At 44.4% G+C, this 27,015-nt stretch overlaps 1 protein-coding gene across 4 annotated transcripts in view; it reads right to left on the reverse strand.

Moving 5' to 3' along the window:
- P2RX7 (purinergic receptor P2X 7) overlaps positions 1–27,015 on the reverse strand; it is a 55,633-nt gene that overhangs the window by 17,874 nt on the left and 10,744 nt on the right. For 2 of the 4 annotated variants that reach the window (XM_064272169.1, XM_003420299.4), the window contains exons 2-8: positions 18,405–18,573; positions 17,233–17,301; positions 14,565–14,637; positions 11,623–11,719; positions 7,927–8,007; positions 6,593–6,722; positions 5,202–5,338 (exon numbers count right to left, since the gene is read on the reverse strand). In XM_064272169.1, coding sequence (XP_064128239.1) covers positions 5,202–5,338; positions 6,593–6,722; positions 7,927–8,007; positions 11,623–11,719; positions 14,565–14,637; positions 17,233–17,301; positions 18,405–18,573 — 756 coding nt within the window. Of the gene's footprint in view, positions 1–5,201; positions 5,339–6,592; positions 6,723–7,926; positions 8,008–11,622; positions 11,720–14,564; positions 14,638–17,232; positions 17,302–18,404; positions 18,574–24,535; positions 24,682–27,015 lie in introns of all 4 variants that reach the window. The other 2 variants (XM_023539282.2, XM_064272168.1) reach the window with 2 other exon arrangements.

Raw genomic sequence — 27,015 nt, forward strand, 5'->3', positions numbered from 1 at the left:
TCTTAAAATCCAGCATTGAGATTGGTTGGCACTTCAATGCCTGGTCCAGCCAGAGTGGTTTCGACGTCTTTGCATCAGGTCGTTCCCACTTGAAGATAATTCTTTCTTCTGCTCTACTGAGTGATTTGGGTTTTTTTTTGGCGGGGGAGATGGGTGGTAAAATATACACATAAAAGTTGCCATTTTAACCATTTTCAAGTGCACAACCCCATGGCATTAATCATGCAATGTTGTGCAACCATCACTATTTGTTTCCAAAACTTTTTCATCACCCCAGGCAAAAGCTCCAGTCCCAGTAAGCACTGACTCCCCGTCTGCCTTCCCCTCAACCCTTGCTAACCACTAATCTACCTTCTGTCTCTATGTGTTTGTCTGCTCTAGATACTTTTTATAAATGGGGTCGTATGATAGTGGTCTTTTGTGACGGGTGTCTTTCATTGAGCATATTTTCAGTGTTATCCATGTTGTAGCCTATATCTGAACTTCATTCCTTTTTATGGCTGCATAATTTCCCATTTTACGGATTTACCACATTTTGTTTAAACTCATCTGTTGATGGACACTTAGGTTGTTTTCACCTTTTGACTATTGTGAATAATGCTGTTAACACTTGCTTACAGGTATCTGTTTAAGTCCCTGCTTTCAGTTCTTTGGGATGTATACCCAGGAATGAAATTGCTAGGCCATATGGTCGTTCCATGTTTAACTTTTTGAGGAAGAGGCAAATGAGTGACTTTCTTTTAGTAAAACAGCAATCGTGCATTACCGTTCCATGTCCTGGATCAGCATTATCTATCTATCTGTCTGTCTGTCTGTCCGACTGCCTATTCTCTCTGCAAGCTGGTTTGCTTAGGAAGGTTAACACTGAACAGTAAAGACGACTTGAATTTCTGCTCTCGGGGTCTTGCTGCAGTGGTTCTTAAACTGAGGACAAGAACCACTTGGGAAATGTGTTCAAAAGGCAAATTCTGGGGCATTACCCCAAAGGGTGGTTTCCAAAGGTCTGGGATATTCCTAGGGATTTGTATTTTCAGCACAGGAGCCAGGCGATTCTGAGGCAGCTGGTCCGTAGGCCATCGTTTGAGAACCACTGGACTCTGTATAAAGATGTTCTTTGCACAATTTCCTGTTCTGAACTAGAGAAGGGCATTGCGGTTCTGTGTGGTTCTGCCCCATTTAAATGTGCTGTAGATAAATCAGTCACATGTTCAGTGAATAAGGACATTTTGCTGTGGGTCATTGTGTAAAAGACAGAATTCCATAATGTGATTGTTGTTGTGCGCCATCGAGTCAATTCCGACTCATAAGTGACCCTACATGACAGAGTAGAACTGCCCCACAGGGTTTTCTAGGTTGTGATCTTTCTCTGACTTTTTTTTTTTAATTGTACTTTATATGAAGGTTTACAGAACAAACTAGCTTGTCATTAAACAATTAGTGCACAGAAGTGTTTTGTGACATTGGTTGCCAACCCCACGACATGTCAACACTTTCCCCTTCTCGACCTTGGATTCCCCATTACCAGCTTTCCTGTTCCCTCTTGCCTTCTCATCCTTGCCCCTGGCTGGTGTGCCCATTTAGTCTCATTTTGTTTTATGGGCCTGTCTAATCTTTGTCTGAAGAGTGAATCTCAGGAGTGACTTCATTACTGAGCTGTAAGGGTTTCTGGAGGCCATATTCTCAGAGTTTCTCCAGTCTCTGTCAGAGCAGTAAGTCTGGTCTTTTTTTTTTTTTTTTTTTTAGAGTTAGAATTTTGTTCTACATTTTGTCCATCTCTGTCCAGGACCCTCTATTGTGATCCCTGTAGGAGCAGTTGGTGGTGGTAGCCGGGTACCATCTAGTTGTGCTGGACTCAGTCTGGTGCAGGCTGTGGTAGTTGTGGTTCATTAGTCCTTTGGACTAATTTTTCCCTTATGTCTTTGTTTTTTTCTTCATTCTCCCTTGCCCCTGACAGGGTGAGACCAGTGGAGTATTTTAGATGGCTGCTCACGGGCTTTTAAGACCCAAGATGCTACTCACCAAAGTAGAATGTAGAACATTTACTTTATAAACTGTGTTATGCCAGTTGAGCTAGATGTTCCCCGAGACTATGGTCCCCACAGGCTGTGATATTTATGAAAGCAGATCACCAGGTATTTCTCTCATGGAGCTGCTAGGTGGTTCAAACTGCTGACCTGTTGATTAGTAGCCAAGTGCTTAATCGTTGTGCCACCAGGGCTCCTTGTAATGTGGTTGACATCATCAATTTCCTATGTTTTGGAGAGCTCTTTTCTCCTATACCTCATATAACATGCAATTTCCCACTTAATGATCTTTTTGGTGTGGATATTTGAAAATAGCTTGTGCAATTACTTATTTGACATTTGACGTTACCCACTGACATTTTATTTTTGGCCAAAGATTTCTTCTGGTGCTTATTCCAGACAACAAATACTCTAACACTTTGTTCTAAAAGAATGTTGGCATCGTCACCACCTCAGTCCTTCAGAAAGCTCAGATCTCCCCAGGGGCGGATGTTCTTTGGCTTTGCTCAGCGACTCCAAGGACACTGCCAACATCAGAGTGGTGCATTGCCCTGGATGCCTCTGCTGACCGCTAGGAGAGTGGCTGGGAGGGCATCAGGGAACAGCTGATCCTGGCCTCTCTTCTTGCTAATGGCCATAAGCCTATTCAGCAGAGCAGCAGGGGACAATCAAAAAGTTACCTAAACTCGGAACTGGTGTCAGGGCTCCAGATGAAACTCCACGGAACCAGAGGAGGCAAAAAGCCTTTCGTGTCTTGATCTCAGCCAGCCTTTTAAATCAAGCATCTCTAACTCAAATGCCTACAGGAGCCAGGCAGATAACAAAAGGGACCGATGCAGGCTAGGTATAAGGCAAGCAGGAGTGGTGAGGACAGGGGCAGCAAACTCAACGCACATGCTTTCTCAAGGGGCCACAGATGCTGGGCTCCAGCCAATTGCTGCCAGGTGGGATGAGGGCCCAGGGTTATTAAATAGCTGAAATTTCCAAGAAAAGCGGGAATTCTCAACTTATAAAATACTGTTCAGGCCTAAAACAGATTAAAAATAATAATAATAATAAGAGTACATTTGAGGCCTGCCCACCAGTTTATGATGCCACTTTAAGTAAAATATAAATAGACCCATTTCCTTGAGCAGACTACTCCAGAAGTCAGTGAGAATGCTAGCAGAGAGTGTGTGTGTGTGTGTGCACGCACACACACAGGTTAAGTAGAAGTCTTATTTTATTCATTCCCCCAGGAAACTAACGATGGGAATGATCCAGAATTCTGGGGAAATAATGGACTTGGAAACTCTATGGGGCAGTTCTACTCTGTCTTATAGGGTTTCTATGAGTCGGAATCGACTCAATAGCACAGGGTTTGTTTTTTTTAATGGAGTTGAAGGCCAGCAAGCACACGATGCATTATAAAGAAACGGTAAGACAACCCTGCAAGCAAGAAAGAAATGTAGCCCAGGTTGCCAGAAGTCTTTTAAGATGTTCTCACCAAAAGGACTTCCAATCAAGACGGCAGTCTGAGCTAGTAGGGGAAGCCCTACCACCCCTATGACCACCTCCCACTCCATACACACAGAAGCTCAGGATAAAATATTTTTTAAAAATCCTATCAATACAGTGTTGTTGCTAGCTGCTGTCAAGTCGGCCTCCGCCTCATGGCAACCCTATGTGCAATAGAACTAAATGCTGCCTGGGGTCTCCGGGATTGAAGGTGAGAATTCTACCAGTGGACCATCAATACGTTACTGAGCTCAAAACAAGAACAGGTGCTAGACATGAGTGGTGAGTGGAAATTAAACCTACATGATCCCTAGGAGTACGTGAACCAGATTAATCCATCTGAGGAGCTAGTTTTAACACCTTTCTCGGGAAGGGAGCTGGGGCAGCCGTACCTCTTGATAGCGAGAGAGCGGCAATTGAATACTTTCACCATAACAAAGAAATCCAGAGCAAAGAAATGAAACTAAAACCTGGTTCCTGTTTGAGAGACTCCGTACAGTCCCAGCAGGAACCACTACATAATCACGTAATCACCTCACAGGAAGGCCTCCATATCACATAGCACACACTGAACTTTGCATAATATCAGTTCTGCAGAAGACAACCCCACAACAAATATACCAAAACACACAAGGAGAAATCACACCCAAGTTAAGGAGTAGTAAAAGGAGTGGATCCGTAAGGACAGAACAGAACTTCCTAAAACAGTAGTAGGTGGTTTGGAAAATAAAAACAAATACAAACCCTAGAAATGAAAAAAAAAAAATAGCTGCAGAAATTAAGAAAAAAATGGAAAGCATGTGGTAAAGCGCTCATAATCTTTGATCCAGTAATTCCATTTCTAGAAATTTATCCTAAGGAAATACCTAGAATTCAAAGATTTGTGTGCTAAGATGTACACAGCAGAGATATTGACTGTAAAAACCTGGAACCAGCCCAGATATCCAATAAGAGGGGAGTGAGTGGGAAAGTCAGGAGATGGAAGGGAAAGGGCAAGAGTTAGGGGACCAGAGTGACTGGACGGGAAGTATGGAGCTGCTCCTCCTAGTTGTGTCTCCAGAGCAAGTCACTTAACCTTCATCAGCTTCAACCAGGAACACAAATATTTACCTTCTGGGATTGTTCGGAGGTTTAGAGATGAGGGTATCGAGTGCCTGGCACATAGAAGACTCTCCTTAAATTATAACTGTCGCTATCATTACAGCCACACAGTGGGATATTATGATCATAATGTGATAGTCACAAAAAATTATGAGTGACCTGGGGTTTGGAAAAAAACAAAACGATGCCAGATTATACATGTGATATGATCTCATTGAAGCCTCATGAAAAAATTGAGATAAACGATGAAAAATTCGCCAGAGGGTTAGCATGGATTGTCTCAGGGCAGAGCAATTACGGGTGATTTTTATCCTCTTCTCTATGCTTTTCTATTTCCCAAGGATTTTTTTTTTTAATAGAAAGTGATTCTCTTTGATAATTAAAAAGAAAAAAGCTTGTACAAAAACTCAGTGACAGCCCATCTCTTAAAGGAAGTCTTTTTGTATTCATCTTGTTGCCTTGGGAACCAATGACTAGTCCTGCTGAGTGCTGGGGCTGCAGTTCAGCTCCACGGGAAGGCCCCTGCAGGACAAGGCCAGCCAGCTGCTGACCGGACCTGAACTGGAGCACTGAGTTTACCTGAAGTTGTAGCCAGGGTACGGGGCCGCTTTGTTGGTTTTGTCATCAAGGCGACGGAAACTATACTTGGGTCGGCAGCGATGGAACCAACTGTCCAGGGTGCAGTCCCAGTAGATCTCAATGCCCATAATTCCACCCTGGAGAAGTTAAACAAGAAACAGTCTCTAAGTCCTTTGAGACATGGGGTCCCACAACCACCACCCAGCACTCTGTGTTGGGTTTTCTGCCTGCGAGGAATGATTGCGTAAGGGAAAGTTTTCTATGTAGAGGAAAAAGCCTCACTAAATGTTTGAGAGCCATAAGCACAGCTCTGTCTAACTCACACAAATATTTCTGTGGCAGCCACAAACATATCTCCCTGCTCTTCCCACTATATGAGATATACTGTCACTAGAATTATTTTCACAAAATTTACACCTCTCAGCAAACCACTGTCTTCGTCAAACACCATTAACAGACCCACACTAACGTTTAAGCCCAAACTTGTCAGACTGGAATTCAGCGCACTACATCAAATATCTTTTCTGCTTTTTCTCCCAGTACTCCCTTAGAAGAAGCTCTTATTCTAAACTATCTTCACTTTTCCCCAAACAGACTTTGCAATTTTTCATTTTGACCCTTGCCCTTTTCTACCAAATAAATGTTCCTGTCACCCACCTTTCTAGCTAAATGATCTTCATCCTTTGAGACCCAACTTAAATCTATTCTTGTCCACTCAGCCATCCTTAGCCCCCTTGTTAAGGGTTGAATTGTGTTCCCCTCTCCTTAAAAATATGTTGAAATCTTAACCCCAGGACCTGTGAATATGACCTTATTTGGAAACAGGGTCTTTAAAGATATTATCAGTGAAGTTGACATGAGGTCATGCTGGAATAGGTTCAGTCCTCATTCTAAGTGACTGGTTTATTATAAAAGAGAAGATATACAGGGATAGAGAGACAGAGGAACGATGACCATGTGACTATTGAAGGCAGATATATCTGCAAGCCAAAGAATGCCGAGAATTGCCAGGAGCCACCAGAAGCTAAGGAAGAGGCATGGAACTGAGTCTCTCTCAGAGCCCTCAGAAGGGATCAACATGGCCCACAGCCTGATTTGGACTCCCAGCCCCCAGAACTGTGAGGCAATACACTTCTGTTTTTATAAGCCGCCTAGCTTGCGGTATTTTGTTATGGAAGCCCTAGAAAGCTAATACACCGAGTATCTTACTCTTAGGGCTGTTGTGGGATTAGATGCAGTAATGCAAGTAAAGTCCTTGACACCATGCATGGATTTATTAGATGCTCAATCAATGTGAACCATATTATTAAGACCCGGTGACCTGGCCCCTTGGCCACTTGACATCCTCCATCTCCCACCCCAACACCCCACCATCCAAAGGTACCACCAACCTGAACTGCCACATCTGAAAAGTTATCTCCTGTTTCTCGGAAGATATCTCCTAGTCGGAAAATGGGACACTGTGGATCCCGAGTCTTGTGAAAGGTGCAAGTGGTGTTTAGACCTGGGTAGATATTTCTCCTGCACATAATTAAAAGCAAACAAACATCTGTATTGGAAAGTGGGACCCATCTCTTCCATAGCAGTCAGTCAGGGTGGTAGTTGGGCTCCAGGAAGGCCCCAATGATCCTGCTTCCTGGGGTTCACACCCCTGTACAGCCCCCTCCCACACAGATCCAAGGTTGGTTTGTGTGACCCACAGCATATGGCAGAAGTGGGCGTGTCACTTCTGAGATTAGGTTATAAAAGAGTATGGCTTCTGTTAAAAAAGGCCAGACTTGACTGGCTGAGGCTAGAGAAACCCCAGAGACAACTGCCCTGAGATACCCTTCGAACTTTGAATTGAAACCATTCCCAGAGGTCATCTTTCAGTTATATAACAGGCTGGCTTATGAAATAAATATCCCCTGTGAGTACTGTGCTCCTTCAAAAAACATCTATGTGAATGACCAAATGGTCAACAGTTACCCTAAAGGTAAAGGGGGCGGGGCAGGGAAACTAAATTAACGGAAATGGAAGAGCCAGAAAGGAAATAATGAGAATGTTGACACATTGTGAAAAATGGAACCAATGTCCCTGAACAATATGTATAATAACCCAAAATCCATTGCTGTCGATTCCAACTCCAAGTGACCCTGTAGGACAGAATAGAACTGCCCCATAGGGTTTCCAAGGAGTGGCTGGTGGATTCAAACTGCCAATCTTTTGATTAGCAGCCATAGCTCTTGACCACTACGCCACCAGGGCTCCAACAATATGCATAGAAATTGTTAAAAGGGAACCTAATTTGCTGTGTGAACTTTCACCCAAAACACAATAAAATATTATTTCAAAAAAAGACTGTGGCTCAGGTGCTGTCTTGTTTGCTTGTGCTCTGGCTCTACTGAATCAGTCGCTTTGGAGGAAACAAGCCACCATGTTGTAAGGATGTCCAAATGGCCCTACTGAGAGGTCCACAAAGTGAAGAACTGCGCCCTCCTGCCAACAACCACGTGAGTGAGCTTGGTAGAAGATTCTCCAGCCCCAGTCCAGCCTGCAGATGAGGGCAGTCCGGCTGACAGCTTTGTTGCAGCCTGAGAAACCCTGAGCCAGAACCACCCAGCGAAGGCATTCCCGGATTCCCGACCCCAGAAACTGTGGTGTTTGTTGTTTGAAGCTGCTCCTTTTGGGATAGTTTGTTATACAGCAGTATATGACTAAATACAGCCAAACGTTTGGCACTTACGTGGTGTAATTGTGGCCAGGGAAGTGGATGTTATTCTTGATAAGCACAGTGAAGTTCTCCGCACTGTTCAAGAGGGCAGGCCTGAGAGACAGGAGTGCAAAATGGGAAGTGGGGACTACAGAAACCAAGGGAGTCAATGAGTCAGTGGGGCCAGAGGCTTCTGTTTTCTCACTTTTGTCCTTGGGATAAAGGAAGAGAAATAGATACAACAACCTAGTAGGCAAAACCCTACAGATTTTTCCATAAAGCCTCCCCAGCTTTCCCAGGAAGACTCTCTCTCTCCTTGGGACCCCCCAGTATTGACTGTCACGCTTCTCACACGCTGACATAATGGTATGTGTATGTGTGTGCAGCGGTGTGCTGGTAAGTGCTTAACAACCAGCTCTCAAAACCCTGAATAGCATTTGCTAATCTTTGTAAGGTAAATATCCCCACTGTGACTGGTTTCCAGGTACCAACTGCACATCACTGAACTCAGAGTTGGGAAAACAAGAGAAACCAAACTTGCTCTCATAGAGTCGATTCCAACTACTAGTGGCCCTATAGGACAGAGTAGACTGCCCCCCTAGGTTTTCCAAGAAGCAGCTGGTGAATCTGACCTGCTGCACCACCAGGGCCCCAGAGTTGGGAAGGGATAAGCATTATCAGCTTAGAAGTGGTACAAGTCAGCTCCAGCACACCCTGTTGCGTCTTTCCCAAAAGGCTTGGAGCTCCTGCAGGGCAGGGGCAATAATTTCTTCTCTTGGCATCCCTAGCTGTTAGCGTAGGGCTGCACAACACACATATTGACTAAATCACTACGTTATTGTTGTTGTGTGCTGTGAGTCGAATCCTGCTCATTGTGACTCTATAGGACAGAGTAGAGCTGTCCCATAGGGTTTCCTAGGCTGTGATCATTATAGGAGCAGATTGCCAAGAATTTTCTCCCACAGAACAGCTGGTGGGTTTGAACTGCCGACCTTTTGGTTAGCAGCCGAGGACTTAACTGTTGCGCCACTAGACCAGACCAGCTAGGGCTCCTTATATAGTTGACTAAATCTGTCCTTCTGTGGAGGTTATGAATAGTGTATAATTCCTTATAAGTGAGAGCAGTGCAAATTCTAGATTACAGGAAGGTCCATCCAACCAACCAACCGCCCATCCATCCATTCATTCATTTGCCACATACTGGGTACAGTGCTGGACACAGAAGATATAGTGATGAACAAGACAGTCAAGGATTTTGTCCTTATGAGTTGACAATCTGTTAAAGATGCAGAGAGCCGGCTACGGATGAAGAGAGATAGCTGGTACCCTGTTGCCTGGTGTGGCTAAGTAGGTGGCAAATACATATTGGGAGTAACACCAGGAAGGGGTAGAGAGTATTTGGAAGGAGGAACTAAGAATGGTCTGCCTTTTATTCCAGGACTTTCAGAACCTTCCTTTGACTCTGTTTGGGATGTAACTGTGGCGAACAGTGTAATTTTTGCCTGTATAGCATCCATTCCACCTTCTGGTACTAAGTAACCCTTTGCCATCAAGGGGATTCCAACTCATAGTGATCCTATAGGACAGACTAGAACTGCCCCATAGGGTTTCCAAGGAGCGGCTGGTGGATTCCAACGGCTGACCTTTCGGTTAGCAGCTGTAGCTCTTAACCAGTGCGCCATCAGGGCTCCTTCTGGTAATAGTACCTCAATTTTCTGCCTTTGGGGAGGCCATCTCTCTTCCACTCCCAATCCAGAGAGTTGGGTGGGAATGACTCCATCTCTTACCCACTCTCCAGCTCCTGGGTGGGGCAAGTGACCCAGGCCCTGGCCACAGTGATTGGATTATAGATGGTCACATGACTCAGGGCAATGAGACCGTTCCAGGGCTTCTGTGGGACTATTGGGAAAGAGAAACTCATTTCCTCCTGGGATTGCTAGTAGTAAACCTGGAGTTCCCCAGGACTACGGCGTGAGAAGAGCCAAAATGGAAGAAAGAATAGCTGAGAGAGGGAGAAAGGAAGAGAATATGAGTCTTGATGACAGCATTTAAATCCTGGATCAAACCTTGCTTGAAGCCTGTACCTCTGGATTTCTCATTTGCAGGAGGCAAAAATAATACCCTGTTTTTTTCTGAGGCAAGTTTATGTTGTATTCCTGTCACTTGCACTGGAAAAAACTTATTTATGACAAACCCCAGCAGTGTGCCAGACTCTGCCCTTAGCACCTTCTAAACCCCACGCTTCCTGGGTGATACTCAAAGAGTCAGAGAACTACGGGATCCGGAAACTTCAAGGATCACAGCCCTGTCTTTATCCCTTTCTCGTGATACTTACAACTTTATGTCTTGAGTTACAGCTCCCTGTAAATATATATTATCTCTTCTGTTAGACTGCAGGCACCGTGGGATCAGCCCCATACCTGGGTTATCTTGTTTTTTACCTAAGACTTAGCAGAGTCCCTCGCACGTAGTTCATGTCAAATGCATAGGTGGTGATGGTTGTGTCGCATGAGCAATTAAATACATTATCTTATTGCATCCCCTCGTATGACATATGAGGAAACTGAAGTTCAAGGAGCTGCTTGCCCAAGAACACGTGTAAAATGTAGCCCAGGGACCAGCATGTTGGAGGTACAGGTGGTGGCAGAGCCAGAACTGAAAGCCACAGCCAATCAAAGGGAGTGCCTTGAACCAGGGACTACCAGGGTAGGCTGATGTCCAGCCCAGCCCTCGGCTTCCCAGACCCTGGACAATCCCTTCTGTGACAGTTCCTTCCCTGAGCTAGAAATAAACTTGGGTGATGTCTTTAATGATTGACAGCCACTGACACTGCCTAGTGCACCCACCCTGACATCGAGGACCTTTCCTGAGCCTTCTAGAAAGCCAGTTTGGGGCCGTCTTCCCTTTGCCCACAGATGCTAATGGAGTGGCCCTGAGTCATACTGGCCTAGAACTGCACTGTCCTTTATGGTAGCCACTTGGCATGTGTAGCTATTTAAAATAAGTTAAATTAAAAATTCAGTTTCTCAGTAGCAGTAGCCACATTTCAAGCGCTCAATAACCATATGTAGCTAGAGGCTACTATATTGGACAGCACATTTCCATCACTGCGGTAAGTTCTATTGAACAGTGGTGGCCTAGAACCACCATACTTCTAGGGACAGAGCATCTGTGTGAGTGTGTGAGTATCTGTGTGTGTGTCTGCGTGTGTCTGTGTGCTATTGAGCGCTTACTATGAGCTAGGCACTGGGCTCACTTGATAAGCACTGTACAAGCATCGTCTCATTTAATCCTTATAATATCCGAGTGAGGTATATTATACAGAGCGTCATTTTACAGATGAGGAGATGGAAGCTCAGAGAGGTTAGGTCACCTGCCCGAAGTCACACAGAAAGAAGGTGTCAAAGCCAGGATTTGAGTCCAAGTCCTTGTAACTACTTTCTACCGAAATGCATCTGCCCTTGTGGTTTCTGAGACAGTTTCTACCCGTGGGTGCTCAGGGTAGTAGCTTTTTACCAGCTGGTATAGAATTATTTCAATATTTTCAAGACAGCATGGCCCTACCAGAGACCACTGGCTTTGTGCCAAGCAGTGTACCTGGTGTGGGGGTCACTAAGCCAGGAAGACCCAGGGCTTTGCAGGATTGCACTGAAAAGGGAAAGCCCTGAGCAGCCCCTGGCAAGAGCTGCTGCTGAGGGCCACTGTGTCTGTCCCTACCATGCAACTCACCGGGGGGCTTCTTCCACTGCTTCGACGGGGCACCAGGCGGAGACTTCACAGGTCTTCTGGTTCCCTTTATACTGTACACACCTTCCAGTCTGAACTCCTGTGGGATCAAGGGATGGTAGAGCCTCTGAAGTGAAAGAACCATGGAGGAGAAATTCCCCAGAAGGCAAATCATTAACTCAACGGTAAAAGCCCCCTAACCACAAATGTGCGTGAGGTAAATGGACCTAAGCAAGGCTGTTTATGATTTTCAAGGAAAGTCGTTTCAGTTTCCAAGAACCATCCTAACCACAAATGTACCTACCATAAATCAAACAGGAAAAACAACAGTAAGATTTTCAAAAAAGGAGCAAAGCGGTCCAAAAGAATTGAAAGCAGAGACTCAAACAGGTACTTGTACACCAGTGTTCAATGCAGCACTATTCACAATAGCCAAAAGGTGGAAATAACCTGAATATCCATCAATAAATGAATAGATAAACACAATGGAATATGAGTCATGAAGATGAAGTCCTGATACATGCTATGACATGGATGAACCTTGAAAACACTATGCTAAGTGAATACGCCAGACGTGAAAGTTCGTATAGTGTATGATTCCACTTATATGAACATCTAGAACAGACAAAGTCATAGAGACAGAAAGTGGACGAGTGGCTACCAACAGACCAGTGGTTGGGGGTCGAGGGGGAAATGGGGAGTTACTGCTTAAGGGGTACAGAGCTCTATTTGAAATAAATAGTGGTGATGGTTGTACAACATGGTGACTGTACTTAACGCTACTTAACTGTACACTTAAACATTGTTAAAATGGCAACCTTGATGTTATATATATTTTGCTACAATAAATTAAAAAAAAAAAATTAGAGCACAGAAAGACCATGGATTCTGTTTATTCTTTTTGTTTTAAATAAGAAGAGGTGCCTGAGAGGGGAGGTGAATAGGTGTATTATCTTGCTTGGTATAGATAGACTAGAACTCGGCTTCTTGAATGGGCATCCGAGTTACCCCTCTGGTCCACGGCAGAGCCACAGAATAAATATGGTGGATCTTCCTGGAGCCTCAGTGGTACTAACAGATTTCAGGGAGCAAAGTTAATTAAAGAGTAAATAATGTTAAAATCATTTCTATGTCAGCTTAAGTGCACATATTTTATAGAATAGAGTGCAATCTTCACATGCCTTTGTGAGTTAAAATGGTTTGGAAATTCTGCAGGTTACTATGAGAATTGCCCCCAGGGGCCCTGGGGTACAAGTTCATGCCCTTCAGCCGCTGGGGATAACTTAGGGGAACAGTTTAATCAGATGGTGCTATGGGCCATCTGATGTTTCTACCAGTTAGAAGCCTGAACCTGCTAATTTTCCTGGGCTCTCGGAAGCTCCCCTCTCTGGGGATTTGGAGTCAGGTTCATGGTCAGCAGGTGCCGTGGGGACAAAGCCAAGGCACTCGTAGACTCCACCTTGCCTGTGGCTTGGTGGTGGCAGAAAGAGGCTGAGAGCCAGGTGACTAAAGAACTGAAGTAGGCATCGTGAATGTCACCACGATGCCGGTCCATCCCACCTCCAGGTCTCAGGAAAGGAGGCAGAATGTACCTTTGCCCCTGGCGTTATTGGCACAAATCAAAAAACCAAAAAATAAATGTTGGAGAGGCTGCGGGGAGATTGGAACTCTTATGCACTGCTGGTGGGAATGCAAAATGGTACAACCATTTTGGAAAACAATATGGCACTTCCTTAGAAAGCTAGAAATAGAAATACTGTATGATCTAGCAATCCCACTCATAGGAATATATCCTAGAGAGATAAGAGCCATCACATGAATAGACATAGGCACACTCACGTTCTTTGCAACATTGTTCACAACAGCAAAAAGGTGGAAACAACCTAGATGCCCATCAACAGATGAATGGATAAACAAACTATGGTACATACACACAGTAGAGTTCTATGCAACAATAAAGAACTATGATGAATCTGTGAAGCATCTCACCGCATGGCTGAATCTGGAGGGCATTATGCTGAGTGTAATAAGTCAATCTCAAAAGGACAAATATTGTATGAGACCACTACCATAAAAACTCATGAAAACGTTTACACACAAAAAGAAACAATCTTTGATGGTTATGAGGGAGGGGAGAGGGTGGGGATGGAAAAACACTAAATAGACAATATAAATAAGTGGTAAGTTGGTGAAGGGTAAGACCGAATTACTGGGCTGAGGGCCATGGGGACCATGGTCTCGGGGAACATCTAACTCAATTGGCATAACTATAGTTTATAAAGAAAATTGTTCTACATTCTACTTTGGTGAGTAACGTCTTGGTTCTTAAAAGCTTGTGAACAGCAGTCTAAGATTCTCCGTTGATCTCACCCCATTGGGAGCAAGGGAGAACGAAGAAAACTAAAGACACAGGGAAAGATTAGTCCAAAGGATTAACGGACCACATCTACCACGGCCTCCACCAGACTGAGTCCAGCACAAGTAGATGGTGCCCAGCTACCACCGCTGACTTCCCTGACAGGGATCGCAATAGAGAGTCCCGGACAGAGCTGGAGAAAAACATAGGACAAAATTCTAACTCAAAAAAAGATCAGACTTACTGGCCTGACAGCTGGAGAAACCCCGAGAGTATGGCCCCTGGATACCCTTTTAACTCAGTAATGAAGTCATCCCTGAGGTTCACCCTTCAGCCAAAGATTAGACAGACCCATAAAACAAAACGAGACTAAAGGGGTATACCAGCCCAGGGGCAAGGATGAGAAAGCAGGAGGGGACAGGAAAGCTGGTAATAGGGAATCTAAAGTGGAGAAAGGAGAGTGCTGACACGTTGTGGGGTTGGTAACCACAATCATAAAACAATATGTGTACTAATTGTTTAATGAGAAGCTAGTTTGTTCTATAAACCTTCATCTAAAGTACAATAATGAAAAAAAAAAAGAATGTACCTTTGCTCTGTGGGTCCATCCCTCCTTTTTTACAGTTCCGGTCATTGGAGCAGAGCGTCCTGCGGGTGGGGTACTACAGGAAAGACGGGACAATGAGGGTAAACAAAGGCAGCACCAGGACACTTACAGTTGGTGGCTGTGTCCACACGGCAGCCTGTACGCGGTGTTCACAGCGGCACTATTCACAATAGCCAACAAGTGGAAACAACCTTGGACTAAAAAAAGGAATAAACAAAATGTGGTGTCTTCACGTGATGGAATATTATTCAGCCATAAAGAGAGATGAAGTCCTGATACATTGTACAACATGTATGAACCTTGAAAACACATGCTAAATGAAAGATGCCAGTCACAAAAGGCCACGTATTGTATGATTCCATTGATATGAAATGCCCATTTATATAAGGCAAATCCGTAGAGACGGGAAGTAGATTAGTCTTCTCCCGGGGATGGGGGGGCAGGGGTTGAGAAGTGACCGCTAATGGGTGCTGTGTGTCTTCTTAGGGCGATGAACATGTTCTAGAATTAGATAATAATGATGGTTGCATAGCTCTGTGAAGTTACTAAAAACCAGTGAATTGTATACTTTAAAGTGGTGAATCTTATGGCATGTGAATTATATCTCAATAAAAAAGAAACATTTAAAAGTGGGTGCCAGGGAAACCAGGGACCACTTTCAGGGATAGCCCTTGGAGTGACGAGCAGGTGGCCTGGTCGGAGCGGCTCTGTGGTTGCAGAACTGAGTGATGCCGACAGGCGCCAGGGCTGAGCAGGAAATTTGAAATGAAGGACTCCAGCCAGTACTCACCCCGGGCCCGAGAAAATGAGGGCAGCCGGCTCTCAGGCCCAAGGGCAGAATAGAATTGAAAGGACTTGATTTATGTATATTTGACTTCCCGTTTCCGTTTCCTCGGCAGCAGGCTTAATGGCCAGTCTTGGAGAAACCAGAAATTAGCATAGGTGTGAAAGAAACCTCAGCTCCTTATCCGCCATGCAGTTTGTGGCTTTGACAGACAGAGATGCAGGGGAGGACCCAGGTCTTGGATGCAGGCAAACCTGGGCTTGGCAATAGCCATGCTGTTCTCTGGCTGAGTGACCTTGGCCGAGACACTTTCCCCCTCTGAGCTTCAATCTCCTTATCTGTAACAGGTGGGTGCACAGATCTGTCTTCTATGGTGGCAGTGAAGACTAAGCCAGTTATGACAAGAAAGGGTTGGGCACGTAGTACTTGCTCAGTCAGGGGCCAGTGGTGGTTCAGTGATAGAATCCTCACCTTCCATGCAAGAGACCCCCAGCCAGTGGACTCACCCACAGCCACCACCCAGCAGTCAGCGGAGGCTTGTGTGTTGCTGTGATGCTGAACAGGTTTCAGCAGAGCTTCCAGACTAAGACTAGGAAGAAAGGCCTGGTGATCTGTTTCCAAAAATCAGCCAATGAAAACCCTATGGGTCACAGCAGAATATCGTCTGATACAGTGCTGGAAGGTGAGCCTCCTGGGTTTGAAGGCACTACACAAAAGTCACAGCAATGGACTCAAACATACCAACGATCAGGAAGGTGACACAGAACCAGGCAGAGTTTTGTTCTGTTACAAATAAAGTCACTCTAAGTCAGAGCCCTAGAGCCCTGGTAGCTCAGTGGTTAGGAGCTTGGCTGCTAACCAAAAGGTCAGCAGTTTGAATCCACCAGCTCCTCCTTGGAAACCCTATGGGGCAGTTCTACTCTGTCCTTTAGGGCCGCTGTGAGTCAGAATTGACTCGATGGCAATGGGTGTGGTTTTTTGGTTTGAGTCAGAGCCAATTGGTGGCAACTAACAACAACAACTCCAATATGATCTCATGTTAACTAATTGAATCTGCAAAGACACTATTTCCAAATAAGGTCACGTTCAGAGGTGGGGGTGCAATTAGGACTTGGCCATATCTTTTTGGGGGACACAAATCAACTTATAACACCGAGCTATCATCTTTCAAAGCAGAGAGCAGGACTGTGAAGGGACAGAACATCAAACACATTTTGATGGAAAAGAACACTCCAGAAAGAGATGGGACAGGCCAGGAGTATGGTGAGGGCAAAGCCAAGCTGGAAATGCTGTATGGGGAGTGAGAGGAGATGACGTGGAGGATTTGCACTTGCTTTCAAGGCCAGAGCTCTAAGAAATAAAAGGCAAACTTTGCAGTGCTTCCTAGAACTGGCCCTGCAGACAGTTCACAGTGGATCATGGTAGGAAATGCTATAAATGAAAACACCAGCCTTCTAACCATGGGTGTGCCTCCAGCAAGCTGTGTGCCCTTGGGGAAATCACTTAACCTCTCTGAGCCTGTGTTCTGATCTGTAAAACGGGGCTGGAAATGCTGTTACCCTCCTAAAATTGTGAAATACTGTGCAAACCCCAAGGATCACTGCTGTCATGAGCTGCAAACGAATCGAGAGATAGAAGGAGCAGGACTCCAGCTGGAGACCATGGGGACAGCCACAACCTGATGGCTGCAGGGCACTGCTGCGCCCTCTCCTTCATCCACCCAGCCCAGTGCCAATCCCACAAAAGAGGCCTAGTAAATATTTGTGATCTGCACTACATCTGGGGCCCCAATTTCCATTTCTTTTGCCCCTTGCCACCTCTAGGAACCCTCATCACCCATCCAACCACTCCCAGTCCCCTCCTTACCTCAGGACAAAGGCCCTGAACTTGGCCTTGCGTCTTGAGAAAGTTTGTCATCACAAAGAAGGAGTTTCCCTGGACGCAAAAAATGAAAACTCAAGGCTTTTAGAACGGAACCACATGATCATGATAACCCAGCTTGCTGAGTGCCCGGGGGCGAACCTTCCCACTCTTCTAAACTTCAGGGTCTCTGAACAACTCGGAATATGCCAAAGGACTTAATATCAAAGCTGAATGAGCCTCCCTGCTGAGCCAAGGGAGAGCAGAGGAACATTCAAACTGACTGGTATTCATTTTCCATGCCAGCCTCAAAAGCAGCCTTTTCATTTTTTTGACACAGTAAATTCCCATTAAATTGAAACTCTAGGGACCTGGGAGGCTGAGGCGGGGAGTGTGGGCTTCATCTGAGCACTGTTCCGATTATCCAAGACTTTAATTCAAGGGCAACAGGGCATCCCAGCACCTGGGAAACAGCTGGAGATGTTTATGACTTACGGTCAGAAACAAGCACAGCAGCTTGGGTTTTATGACTTTGCAACACCTTCCAACTCTGGGCTGCAAATGTGTCCTTTGATCCCTCTTTCCTCCCATCTGATCTTTACTGTTCTCAAGCCCCCTTTAATGTCCCCTGTTTGATAATCCTGCCTTCCTTTTTCTCGTCTCACACGTGTATACTGTCTGTCACAAGCCCTTTCTCTACCATCTGCCCTTTTCCTCTCTTTGCTATCTGCATCTTTTCTTTGTGCAAATAAAATACCCAAGTTTGAATTGGTCTCAGGGAAACATTTTTCTTGCTAAAATGCCACATACACAATATAGAAGGGCTGGTACTCTTTGGGTAGAAAGTTCTTTGCCCTTCTAAGTCTGGACAGACCTTGCTGACTTGATGGCCCTACTTCTAAAAAGCCATGTATAAACCAAGTGTGAACGAATCAAATTGTGTTTGAAATGCACCTGCACGTGCTGCTATTTTGAGAAACCCTGTAGGATTTGATAAAGCAAAGAATCATCCCCTCTTCAGGCTGCTGGGTCTGACCTAGTTTTGCAATTTTAGGTTTTCTCAGTTGGGATTTTCATTTTATTTTCATAGGGCTGTTTAAGTAGGGACAACCAACGCTCCTTTCTGGAGGGAGGCTGAGGCTCCAGTGACAGTGACCAGAATACGGACAAATGCTCACCTGCAACGGGAAGGTGTAATCCGCAGTGTCAAAGATGCTCCACACTGCCTTCCGCACTCCATTCTCCGTGATTTCCTCCTTCACTTCTGCTATCCCCTTCACCTTGGTGTGCACAGAGCTGATGACAGGCTCCTTCCGTTGGTACAGCCTGTCACTCCACAAAGCAAAGCTAAAATGGCAGACACAAAAAAGCACCCATGGTGTTGGGGAGGGAGGCACAGTGGTTTCGGATGCAGGTTTCGAAGGCTGCCTCTTTTCAAGTCCTAGTTCTGCTGGGTGACTTTGGGCAAGTGACTTCTCTGTGACTCACTTTCCCCATCTGTGAAATGGGAATAATAGTCATACCTACCTCATGGGGTTGCTGTGAAGATTAAATGAGGTATGGATGCAAACTCCTTAGTACTGTATCTAGCACATAGTAAAAACTCAACACATGGAAACTATTGCTCCCAATCTCAGCCTCTAATATTGCCTAACAGGGACCCTAATTCACAGGACAGCTTCTCTAATGCCAGCATCCAGCCCCATGTCAGTCCACCACCTTTGACCTGGGGCTCCGTAACATGTCCGCATTTTCCTGTCTAAGGGTATGCCTGGTGGGTCAGCCACCTGCTTTCCGGAATCACCCACCTGGTTTATAAATAATATTGATAATTGTTGTTGTTAGGTGCTGTCCAGTTGGTTACGACTCATAGCGACCGTAAGCACAACAGAACAAAACATTGCCTGGTCCTGCACTGTCCTTACAATTGTTGCTACTCCTGAGCCCATTGTTGAAGCCACTGTGTCAATCAATCTTGTCGAGGGTCTTCCTCTTTTTTGCTAACCCTCTACTTTAGCAAGCATGATGTCCTTCTCCAGGGACTGATCCCTCCTGACAACATGTCCAAAGTATGTGAGACGTAGTCTTGCCATCCTTGCTTCTAAGGAGGAGTCTGGTTGTACTTCTTCCAAGACAGATTTGTTTGTTCTTTTGGCAGTCCACGGTATATTCAAAGTTCTTTGTCAACACCACAATTCAAAGGTGTCAATTCTTCTTCCTTAAAAAAAATTTCTTTTTTTTTATTCATTGTCCAGCTTTCACATGCATAAGAGGTGATTGAAAATTCCATGGCTTGGGTCAGGTGTACCTTAGTCCTCAAGGTGACCTCTTGGCTTTTTAACACATTAGAGAGATCTCTTGTAGCTGATTTGCCCAAGGCAATGCGTCATCTGATTTCCTGACTGCTACTTCCATGGGTGTTGATTGTGGATCCAAGTAATATGAAATCCTTGACAACTTCAATCTTTTCTCCATTGCTCATGATGTTGCTTATTGGTCCTATTGTGAGGATTTTTGTTTTATGTTGAGGTATAATCCATTCTGAAGGCTGTGGTTTTTGGTGTTCGTCAGTAAGTGCTTCAAGTCCTCTTCACTTTCAGCAAGGAAGGTTGTGTCATCTGCATAACACAGATTATTAATGAGTCTTTCACCAATCCTGATGCCACATTCTTCTTCATATAATCCAGCTTTTCGGATTACTTGCTCAGCATACAGATTGAGTAAGTATGGTGAAAGGATACAACCTCGACGCACAGCTTTGCTGACTTTAACCATGAAGTATCCCCTTGTTCTGTTCAAATGACTGCCTCTTGATCCATGTACAGATTCCTCGTAAGCACAATTAAGTGTCCTGGAATTCCCATTCTCCACAGTGTTTTCCATAATTTATTATGATCCACACAGTTCAAATGCCTTAGCATAGTCAACAAAACACAGGTAAACATCTTTCTGGTGTTTTCTGCTTTCAGTCAGGATCCATCTGACATCAGCAATGATATACCTGGTTTCACGTCCTCTTCTAAATCTGGCTTGAATTTCTGGAAGTTCCTGTCGATATACTGCTGCAGCCGCTTTTGAATGATCTTCAGCAAAATCTTGCTTGCATGTGATATTAATGATACTGCCCGATAATTTCCGCATTTGGCTGGATCATCTTTCTTGGGAATAGGCATAAATATGGATCTCTGCCAGTCAGTTGGCCAGGTAGCTGTCTTCCAAATTTCTTGGCACAGATAAGTGAACACTTCCAGCACTGGATTCACTTGTTGAAACATCTCAGTTGATGTTCCATCAATTCCTGGAGCCTTGTTTTTTGCCAATGCCTTCAGGGTAGCTTGGACTTCTTCCTTCAGTACCATCAGTTCCCGAACATGTGCTACCTCCTGAAATGGTTGAACATTGACCAATTGTTTTTCGTATAGTGACTCTGTATTTCTTCCATCTTCTTTTGATGCTTCCTGCGTCATTTAGTACTTTCCCTGTAGAATCCTTCACTATTGCAGCTTGAGCCTTGAAGTTTTTCTTCAACTCTTTCAGCCTGAGAAATGCTAAGCACATTCTTCCCTTTTGGTTTTCTATCTCCAGGTCTTTTCACATGTCATCATAGTACTTTACTTTTGTCTTCTCGAGCCATCTTTGAAATCTTCTGTTCAGCTCTTTTACTTCATCATTTTTTCCTTTTGCTTTAGCTTCTCGACATTCAAGAGCAAGTTTCAGAGTCTCTTCTGACATCCATTTAGGTCTTTTCTTTCTCTCCTGTTTTTTTGATGACCTCTTGCTTTCTTCATGTATGATGTCCTTCCACAGCTCGTCTGGTGTTCGGTCATTAGTGTTCAACGTATCAAATCTTTTCTTGAGATGGTTTCTAAATTCAGGTGGAATATACTCAAGATCCTACTTTGACTCTCGTGGACTTGTTCTAATTTTCTTCAGTTTCAACTTGAACTTGCATATGAGTAATTGATGGTCTGATCTCCAGTCAGCCCCTGGCTCCTGGCCTTATTCTGGCTGATGATACTGAGCTTTTTCATCGTTTCTTTCCACAGATATAGTTGATTTGATTCCTGTGTATTCCATCTGGTGAGGTCCATGTGTATAGTCGTCGTTTATGTTGTGAAAAAAGGTATTTGCAATGAAGAAGTCGTTGGTCTTGCAAAATTCACTCATGCGATCTCTGGCATTGTTTCTATCACCAAGGCCATATTTTCCAACTACCGATCCTTCTTCTTTGTTTCCAGCTTTTAAATTCCAATCACCAGTAATTATCAATGCATCCAGATTGTATGTTCTGTCAATTTTAGACTGCAGAAGTTGGTCAAAATCTTCAATTTCTTCATCTTTAGCCCTACTGGTTGGTGCACAAATTTGGATAATAGTCGTATTAACTGGTCTTCCTTGTAGGCGTATGGGTATTATCCTATCACTGACAGTGTTGTACTTCAGGATAGATCTTGAAATATTCTTTTTGATGATAAATGCCACACCATTCATCTTCAAATTGTCATTCCCAGCACAGTAGACCATATGATTGTCCAATTCAAAATGGCCAATACCAGTCTATTTCAGCGTCACCAATGCCTAGGACATTGATCTTTATGCACTACATTTCATTTTTGGTGATTTCCAACTTTCCTTCATATATTCCAGGTTCAGATTATTAATGGATGTTTCTTCTCATTTTGAGTCACGCCACATCAGCAAATAAAGGCTCGAAAGCTTGACTCCATCCACGTCATTAAGAGTTGACACTCTACTTTGAGAAGGCAGCTCTTCCTCAGTAGTATTTTCAGTGCCTTCCAACCTAAGGGATTCATCTTCTGGCACTGTATCAGACAGTGTTCCACTGCTATTCATCAGGTTTTCACTGGCTAATTCTTTTCAGAAGTGGACTGCCATGTCCTTTTTCCTAGTCTGTCTTAGTCTGGATGCTCATCTGAAACCTGTCCGCCATGGGTGATCCTGCTGGTGTTTGAGTACCAGTGGCATAGCTTCCAGCACCACAGCAACACGCAAGCCCCCACAATATGACAAAATGGCAGACATGCGGGGGAGACTGATAATAGCAGGTACTTTTTTTTGAAAACGTACTTAACTTAGTTGGTTTAGCACTCGACTACTAGCTGAAAGGTTGGCAGTTCGAACGCACCCAGAGACACCTCGGAAAACAGACCTGGGGATCTGCTTTTGAAAGATCACAGCCTTGAGAACTCTGTGGAGCAGTTCTCCTCTGCACACATGGGGTCGCCATGAGTCAGAATCGACACCCCAGCAACTAACAACAACACTATGTACCAAGGACTTTACATGGACCATTTCCTTTAATCTTCGCCTTTTCTAAGTGAGGAAATAGGCCCAGAGAGGTCAAGGAATTTGGCTGAGAGCACACAGATAGGCAGAACTAAGGTCGGCAGTCAATCTACCTTACCCAGAGATGGACCTCTTAACCACTCACGGTGCCTTGCTTCTTCATGCATGCCAAGGCTCTGCCTCTGGTTTCCTGCCTTTTGATCAGTTCTCTAGGTTCTAATACATTCTCCATAGTGTGAATCCAAATTATCATGATAGGGGAGGGAAACAGAGGGAGAAAGATTAATAAAAAGGAGTTGAAAAATGTTAGATTTTCCTCCATTTATCTGCTTTCCCTGTCTCCCATTGCCCTGAATAATTAAAAGAGGGTTAATTTTAAATGCTTTGTTTACTCATTCAGCATACCTTTATTTAGTCCCTTCTCTCTGCCCTGGTCCTGAGTGATGTTAGGAAGCGAAAGCCAATGGCTGCTGTCTCTGAGCTGACCTTGAGAAGCCAAGACAAGTAGGCCAAGACTTGGCTACACAGTAGAATCACTCAGGGAGCCTTCAGAATTACAGCTTTTCTACACCAGTGGTCACTACAGCACTATTCACAATAGCCAAATGGTGGAAGCAATCCAAGTGTCTGTCCACAGGTGAATGGATGAACAAAATGTGGTCTCTCCATACAATAGAACATTATTTAGCCATAAGGAGGAATGAAGCTCTGATACATGCTACAATACAATGTGGGTAAACCTCGAAACATTATGCTAAGTCAAAGAAACTAGACATAAAAGATCAAATTTTTATGGTTTTATGATACTGGTTTCATTGTTCCATTTATATAAAATACCCAGAACGGGCAAATCCATAGAGACAGAAAGCAGATTGGTGGTTGCCAGGGGCTGGAAGGAGGGGAGAATTGGAGTGACAGCTTAAGGGGTATGGGCTTTATTTTGGTGTGATGGCATGTTTTGGAACTAGATAGAAGTCACGGTAACACAACATTGTGACGGTGTTATGTGGCACTGAATAGTGTACTTTAAAATGGTTAATTTTATGTTATATGAATTTCACCTCAGTTATTAAAAAAGGAAAAATAGATATTTATGGATACAGACATATATTGTAGAAATATAAAAACAGACAAGAGTGGTGTTTGTAAGTGCAGAAGAAAGGGAATGGGATGAAGAAGGGGTTTGTGAGGAACTAAAACTGGATTCGCTTTATTTCTGAAGTTGGATGATGGTACATAGGTGTTAATTATTTTATTCTCAAGACATTTTGGAATATCTGTAACATTCAATAAAAAAGAAAGCTGCTGGGGCTACAGATACAGATTTGAGACCCAGCCAACATGTATGAGACAGAGTTATTAAATATGTAATTCCACAGACACACAGGAAAATACTTGTTCAATAATATATTTCCTCTGATCCTCCGAACACATACATGCTGGGTGCAATGTTTGTTTATGTGGGTATTGAAGTATTCTCCTAAAATAACACTGGGTCAGTTTGACACGCCATTTGGGGAGCTCAATTCCGATCTCTCAGATTTATTCCAGAATGTACCACATGGGATCCAACCCTCTCATGATCAGAAAACCCGCCTTTGTATAATAGTGAGCATATAATTTTAAAACTTAAAGTGCTTCAGAGCTGTGTCAAAGAAAAAAGGGGGAGCAAAGGCGAGCTGGCAGTATCCCTAAGCCCTAGGACCATTCAGCTCCAAGAAGCTGTAATTCTCTGCGTTCTGAAGAAGACAAAACCACTGGTCCCTGGAGCCAGCAGGGGCAAGAAGGAGGTAGAATTTACCTGGGCTCTTAGGATGGGCAAGATAGAGATGGGAGAGAGGGGAGCTGGGGGGAAGCTAATGAGAGAGAAGCCAGGGCCCTTCAATGAGCATTCCTGGGAAGTCTGGCTGAAGAGGAGGATTGTGGAAGGGGCAGAGGAGGAAAGACGGAGGATGAGGGCAGGCTGCGTAGCCCTCAGGCAGGCACTCTGCGCCAGACTCACCAGCTGTAGACTAAGGTGCCCACCATGAAGCTTTTCTTCAGGATCCCGAATCACGGGTTCTGAATGTGGACGACTTTCACAGACTGATACTGGTATCGACAATGGCACCAGCCCCATGCCCGCGTGGCTACAGGGTACCCGAGACTCTGCAGGGAGGAACTGCCTTTCAGCAAAGCCAGTCTCTCCCCTTAAAACAGTAGACTTCTGTAAAGGGTCAGATAGTAAATATTTTTGGCTTTGAGGACCACACTGTCTCTGCGGCAACCACTCAGTTCTGCAGGTGTGGCTTATAACACAAGGCAGCCACAGACACACGTGGATAAATGGGGGTGGCAGTGTTCCACTAAAACATTATTTATCGACACTGAAATTTGGATTGCATATAATTTTTACAAGTCACAAAATATTATTACTCTTTGGCTTTTTTTCCCCCCCTCAACCATTCAAATATGTAAAAAACCATTCTTAGTTGTGGCCATATCTGGGCTGTGGGCTATAGTTTGCTGACTCCTAAAAGAGACCTGTAACAGGCAGAATCACCACTTCCGGAGCAGCTTTCTGCTTAGTTAAGGTTGTGGGGTGAGAACTGGTGAGTTTCCTCATGACTCTCTGTATTGCCTATTTGCTCACTTTCAATGAATGGCTTTTGTAATCCTTTTTCTTTTTCCTGTTTATTCTGACAAGATTAATGAAATGTGATTTTCTATCCGATTTAAAAAAAAAAAAAAAAAACAGTAGAGCTTACTGAGCAAAGGTAACACTGAAGCAAAAGAGTGTGGCCCAAAGTGAACTGTCCTCCCGTCTGGTACCTGACGGAAATCTGGTTAACACTGCTGATAGCACGTTTCTTTGTCTAATCCCCGAAGGCCTCCACTGGCTTCCTTCTCCACCTCTTTCATCTTGCCTTCTCTCTCACAACTCTCTGTCCTTCTCTTGAGATCCCAGCATTTTCTCACCGTCAGTGTGGTAGACAGAATAATGACTCCCCCCAAAGATGTTTGTGTCCTAATCCCCTGGGGACTGACCACCGCCTGTCAGTTTGTGGTGTCTGTCATACTGTGGCGGCTTGTGCGTTGTTGTAATACTGGAAGCTATGCCTCCAGTATTTCCAATACCAGCAGGGTTACCCATGGTGGACAGGTTTCAGTGGCGCATCTAGACTAAGGTAGATAAGGAGGAAGGGCCTGATAATCTGCTTCCAAAAATTAGCCAGTGAAAACCTTATGGATCATAACAGAACATTGTCCAATGTGCTTGCTTCCCACATGTCATCAAGAGATGGGAGAGAAGAGGACATCATATCTGGTGAAGTAGAGGGCCAATGAAGGCAAGGAAGGCCCTCGCTCGGTGAGATGGATTGGCACAATAGTCACAACAATGAGCACGAACATGTCGACGATTGTGAGGATGACACAGGACCGGGCAGCATTTTGTTCTGTTATACACGAGGTCTCTATGAGTTAGAGTCTACTTGACGGCAGCTATCTCTCTCTCTGTTCTGCCTGCCACAATGGGATAGGCCTGCTGTAGTTGTATAAGAACCCCTATCCCACCCCAACGCACCTTTCCTCAAGCTCACTTGACTGAGTTCCTGTTTCTTGCTTCCCATAGAGTGACTAAGGCATCATTGTCACTTCTCTCTCCCTTTGGCTCCATCACCATCTAGCACATCTGGAAAACCCTTTCTTTTCTCACCTCCCAAACTCTTTCTCTCATTCAAAAAAAACTCTCACTCCAGAACACAATACTTTCTAGACATTCTGCTATAGGGAGGGCAGGAAGTGAGTCCCAATCTATTGGTCAACATTTTCCAATAAAATGGATAAATGTAAAGTCCTATCCTGGAGCTCAAAGTATCAATTATATAAATACATACTATAGGTAGCCCAGCTTGGCAGAGGTTTGTGTTAAGAAGAGCTGATTTTAGATAACCCTATGCATATGGGGAAAACTCTGGAGGTACAGTGGTTAAGAGCTACAGCTGCTAACCAAAAGGTTGGCAGTTCGAATCCACCACGTGCTCCTTGGAAACTCTATGGGGCAGTTCTACTCTGTCCTATAGGGTCACTATGAGCTGGAATCGACTTTATGGCAACAGGTTTGAGTTTTTTTTTTTGGTATGCATATGGGAGCCCCGGTGGCACAGTGGTCAAGAGCTCGGCTGCTAACCAAAAGGTCGGCAGTTCTAATCCACCAGCTGCTCCTTGGAAATGCTATGGGGCAGTTCTGCTTTGTCCTGTAGGGTCACTATGAGTTGGAATCAACTCGACGGCAGTGGATTTGTTTTTTGGTTCTATGCACATATGAGTTATATCATCCAGAAAAAACTAGTCCATCTTAAGCTTCACTGAGAGAAGTAGAATATTCAGCCCTTGGTAAGTCCAATGACCTATATACCCTGAACAAGCCACAAGAAGAGTTCTGCGTTCAGATTTTGAGCCATACTTTTTTTTTAAAAGATCCATGTTGTTGTTGTAAGT

This window comes from Loxodonta africana, chromosome 19 (assembly GCF_030014295.1).
Source record: "Loxodonta africana isolate mLoxAfr1 chromosome 19, mLoxAfr1.hap2, whole genome shotgun sequence".
Lineage (NCBI taxonomy): Eukaryota > Metazoa > Chordata > Mammalia > Proboscidea > Elephantidae > Loxodonta > Loxodonta africana.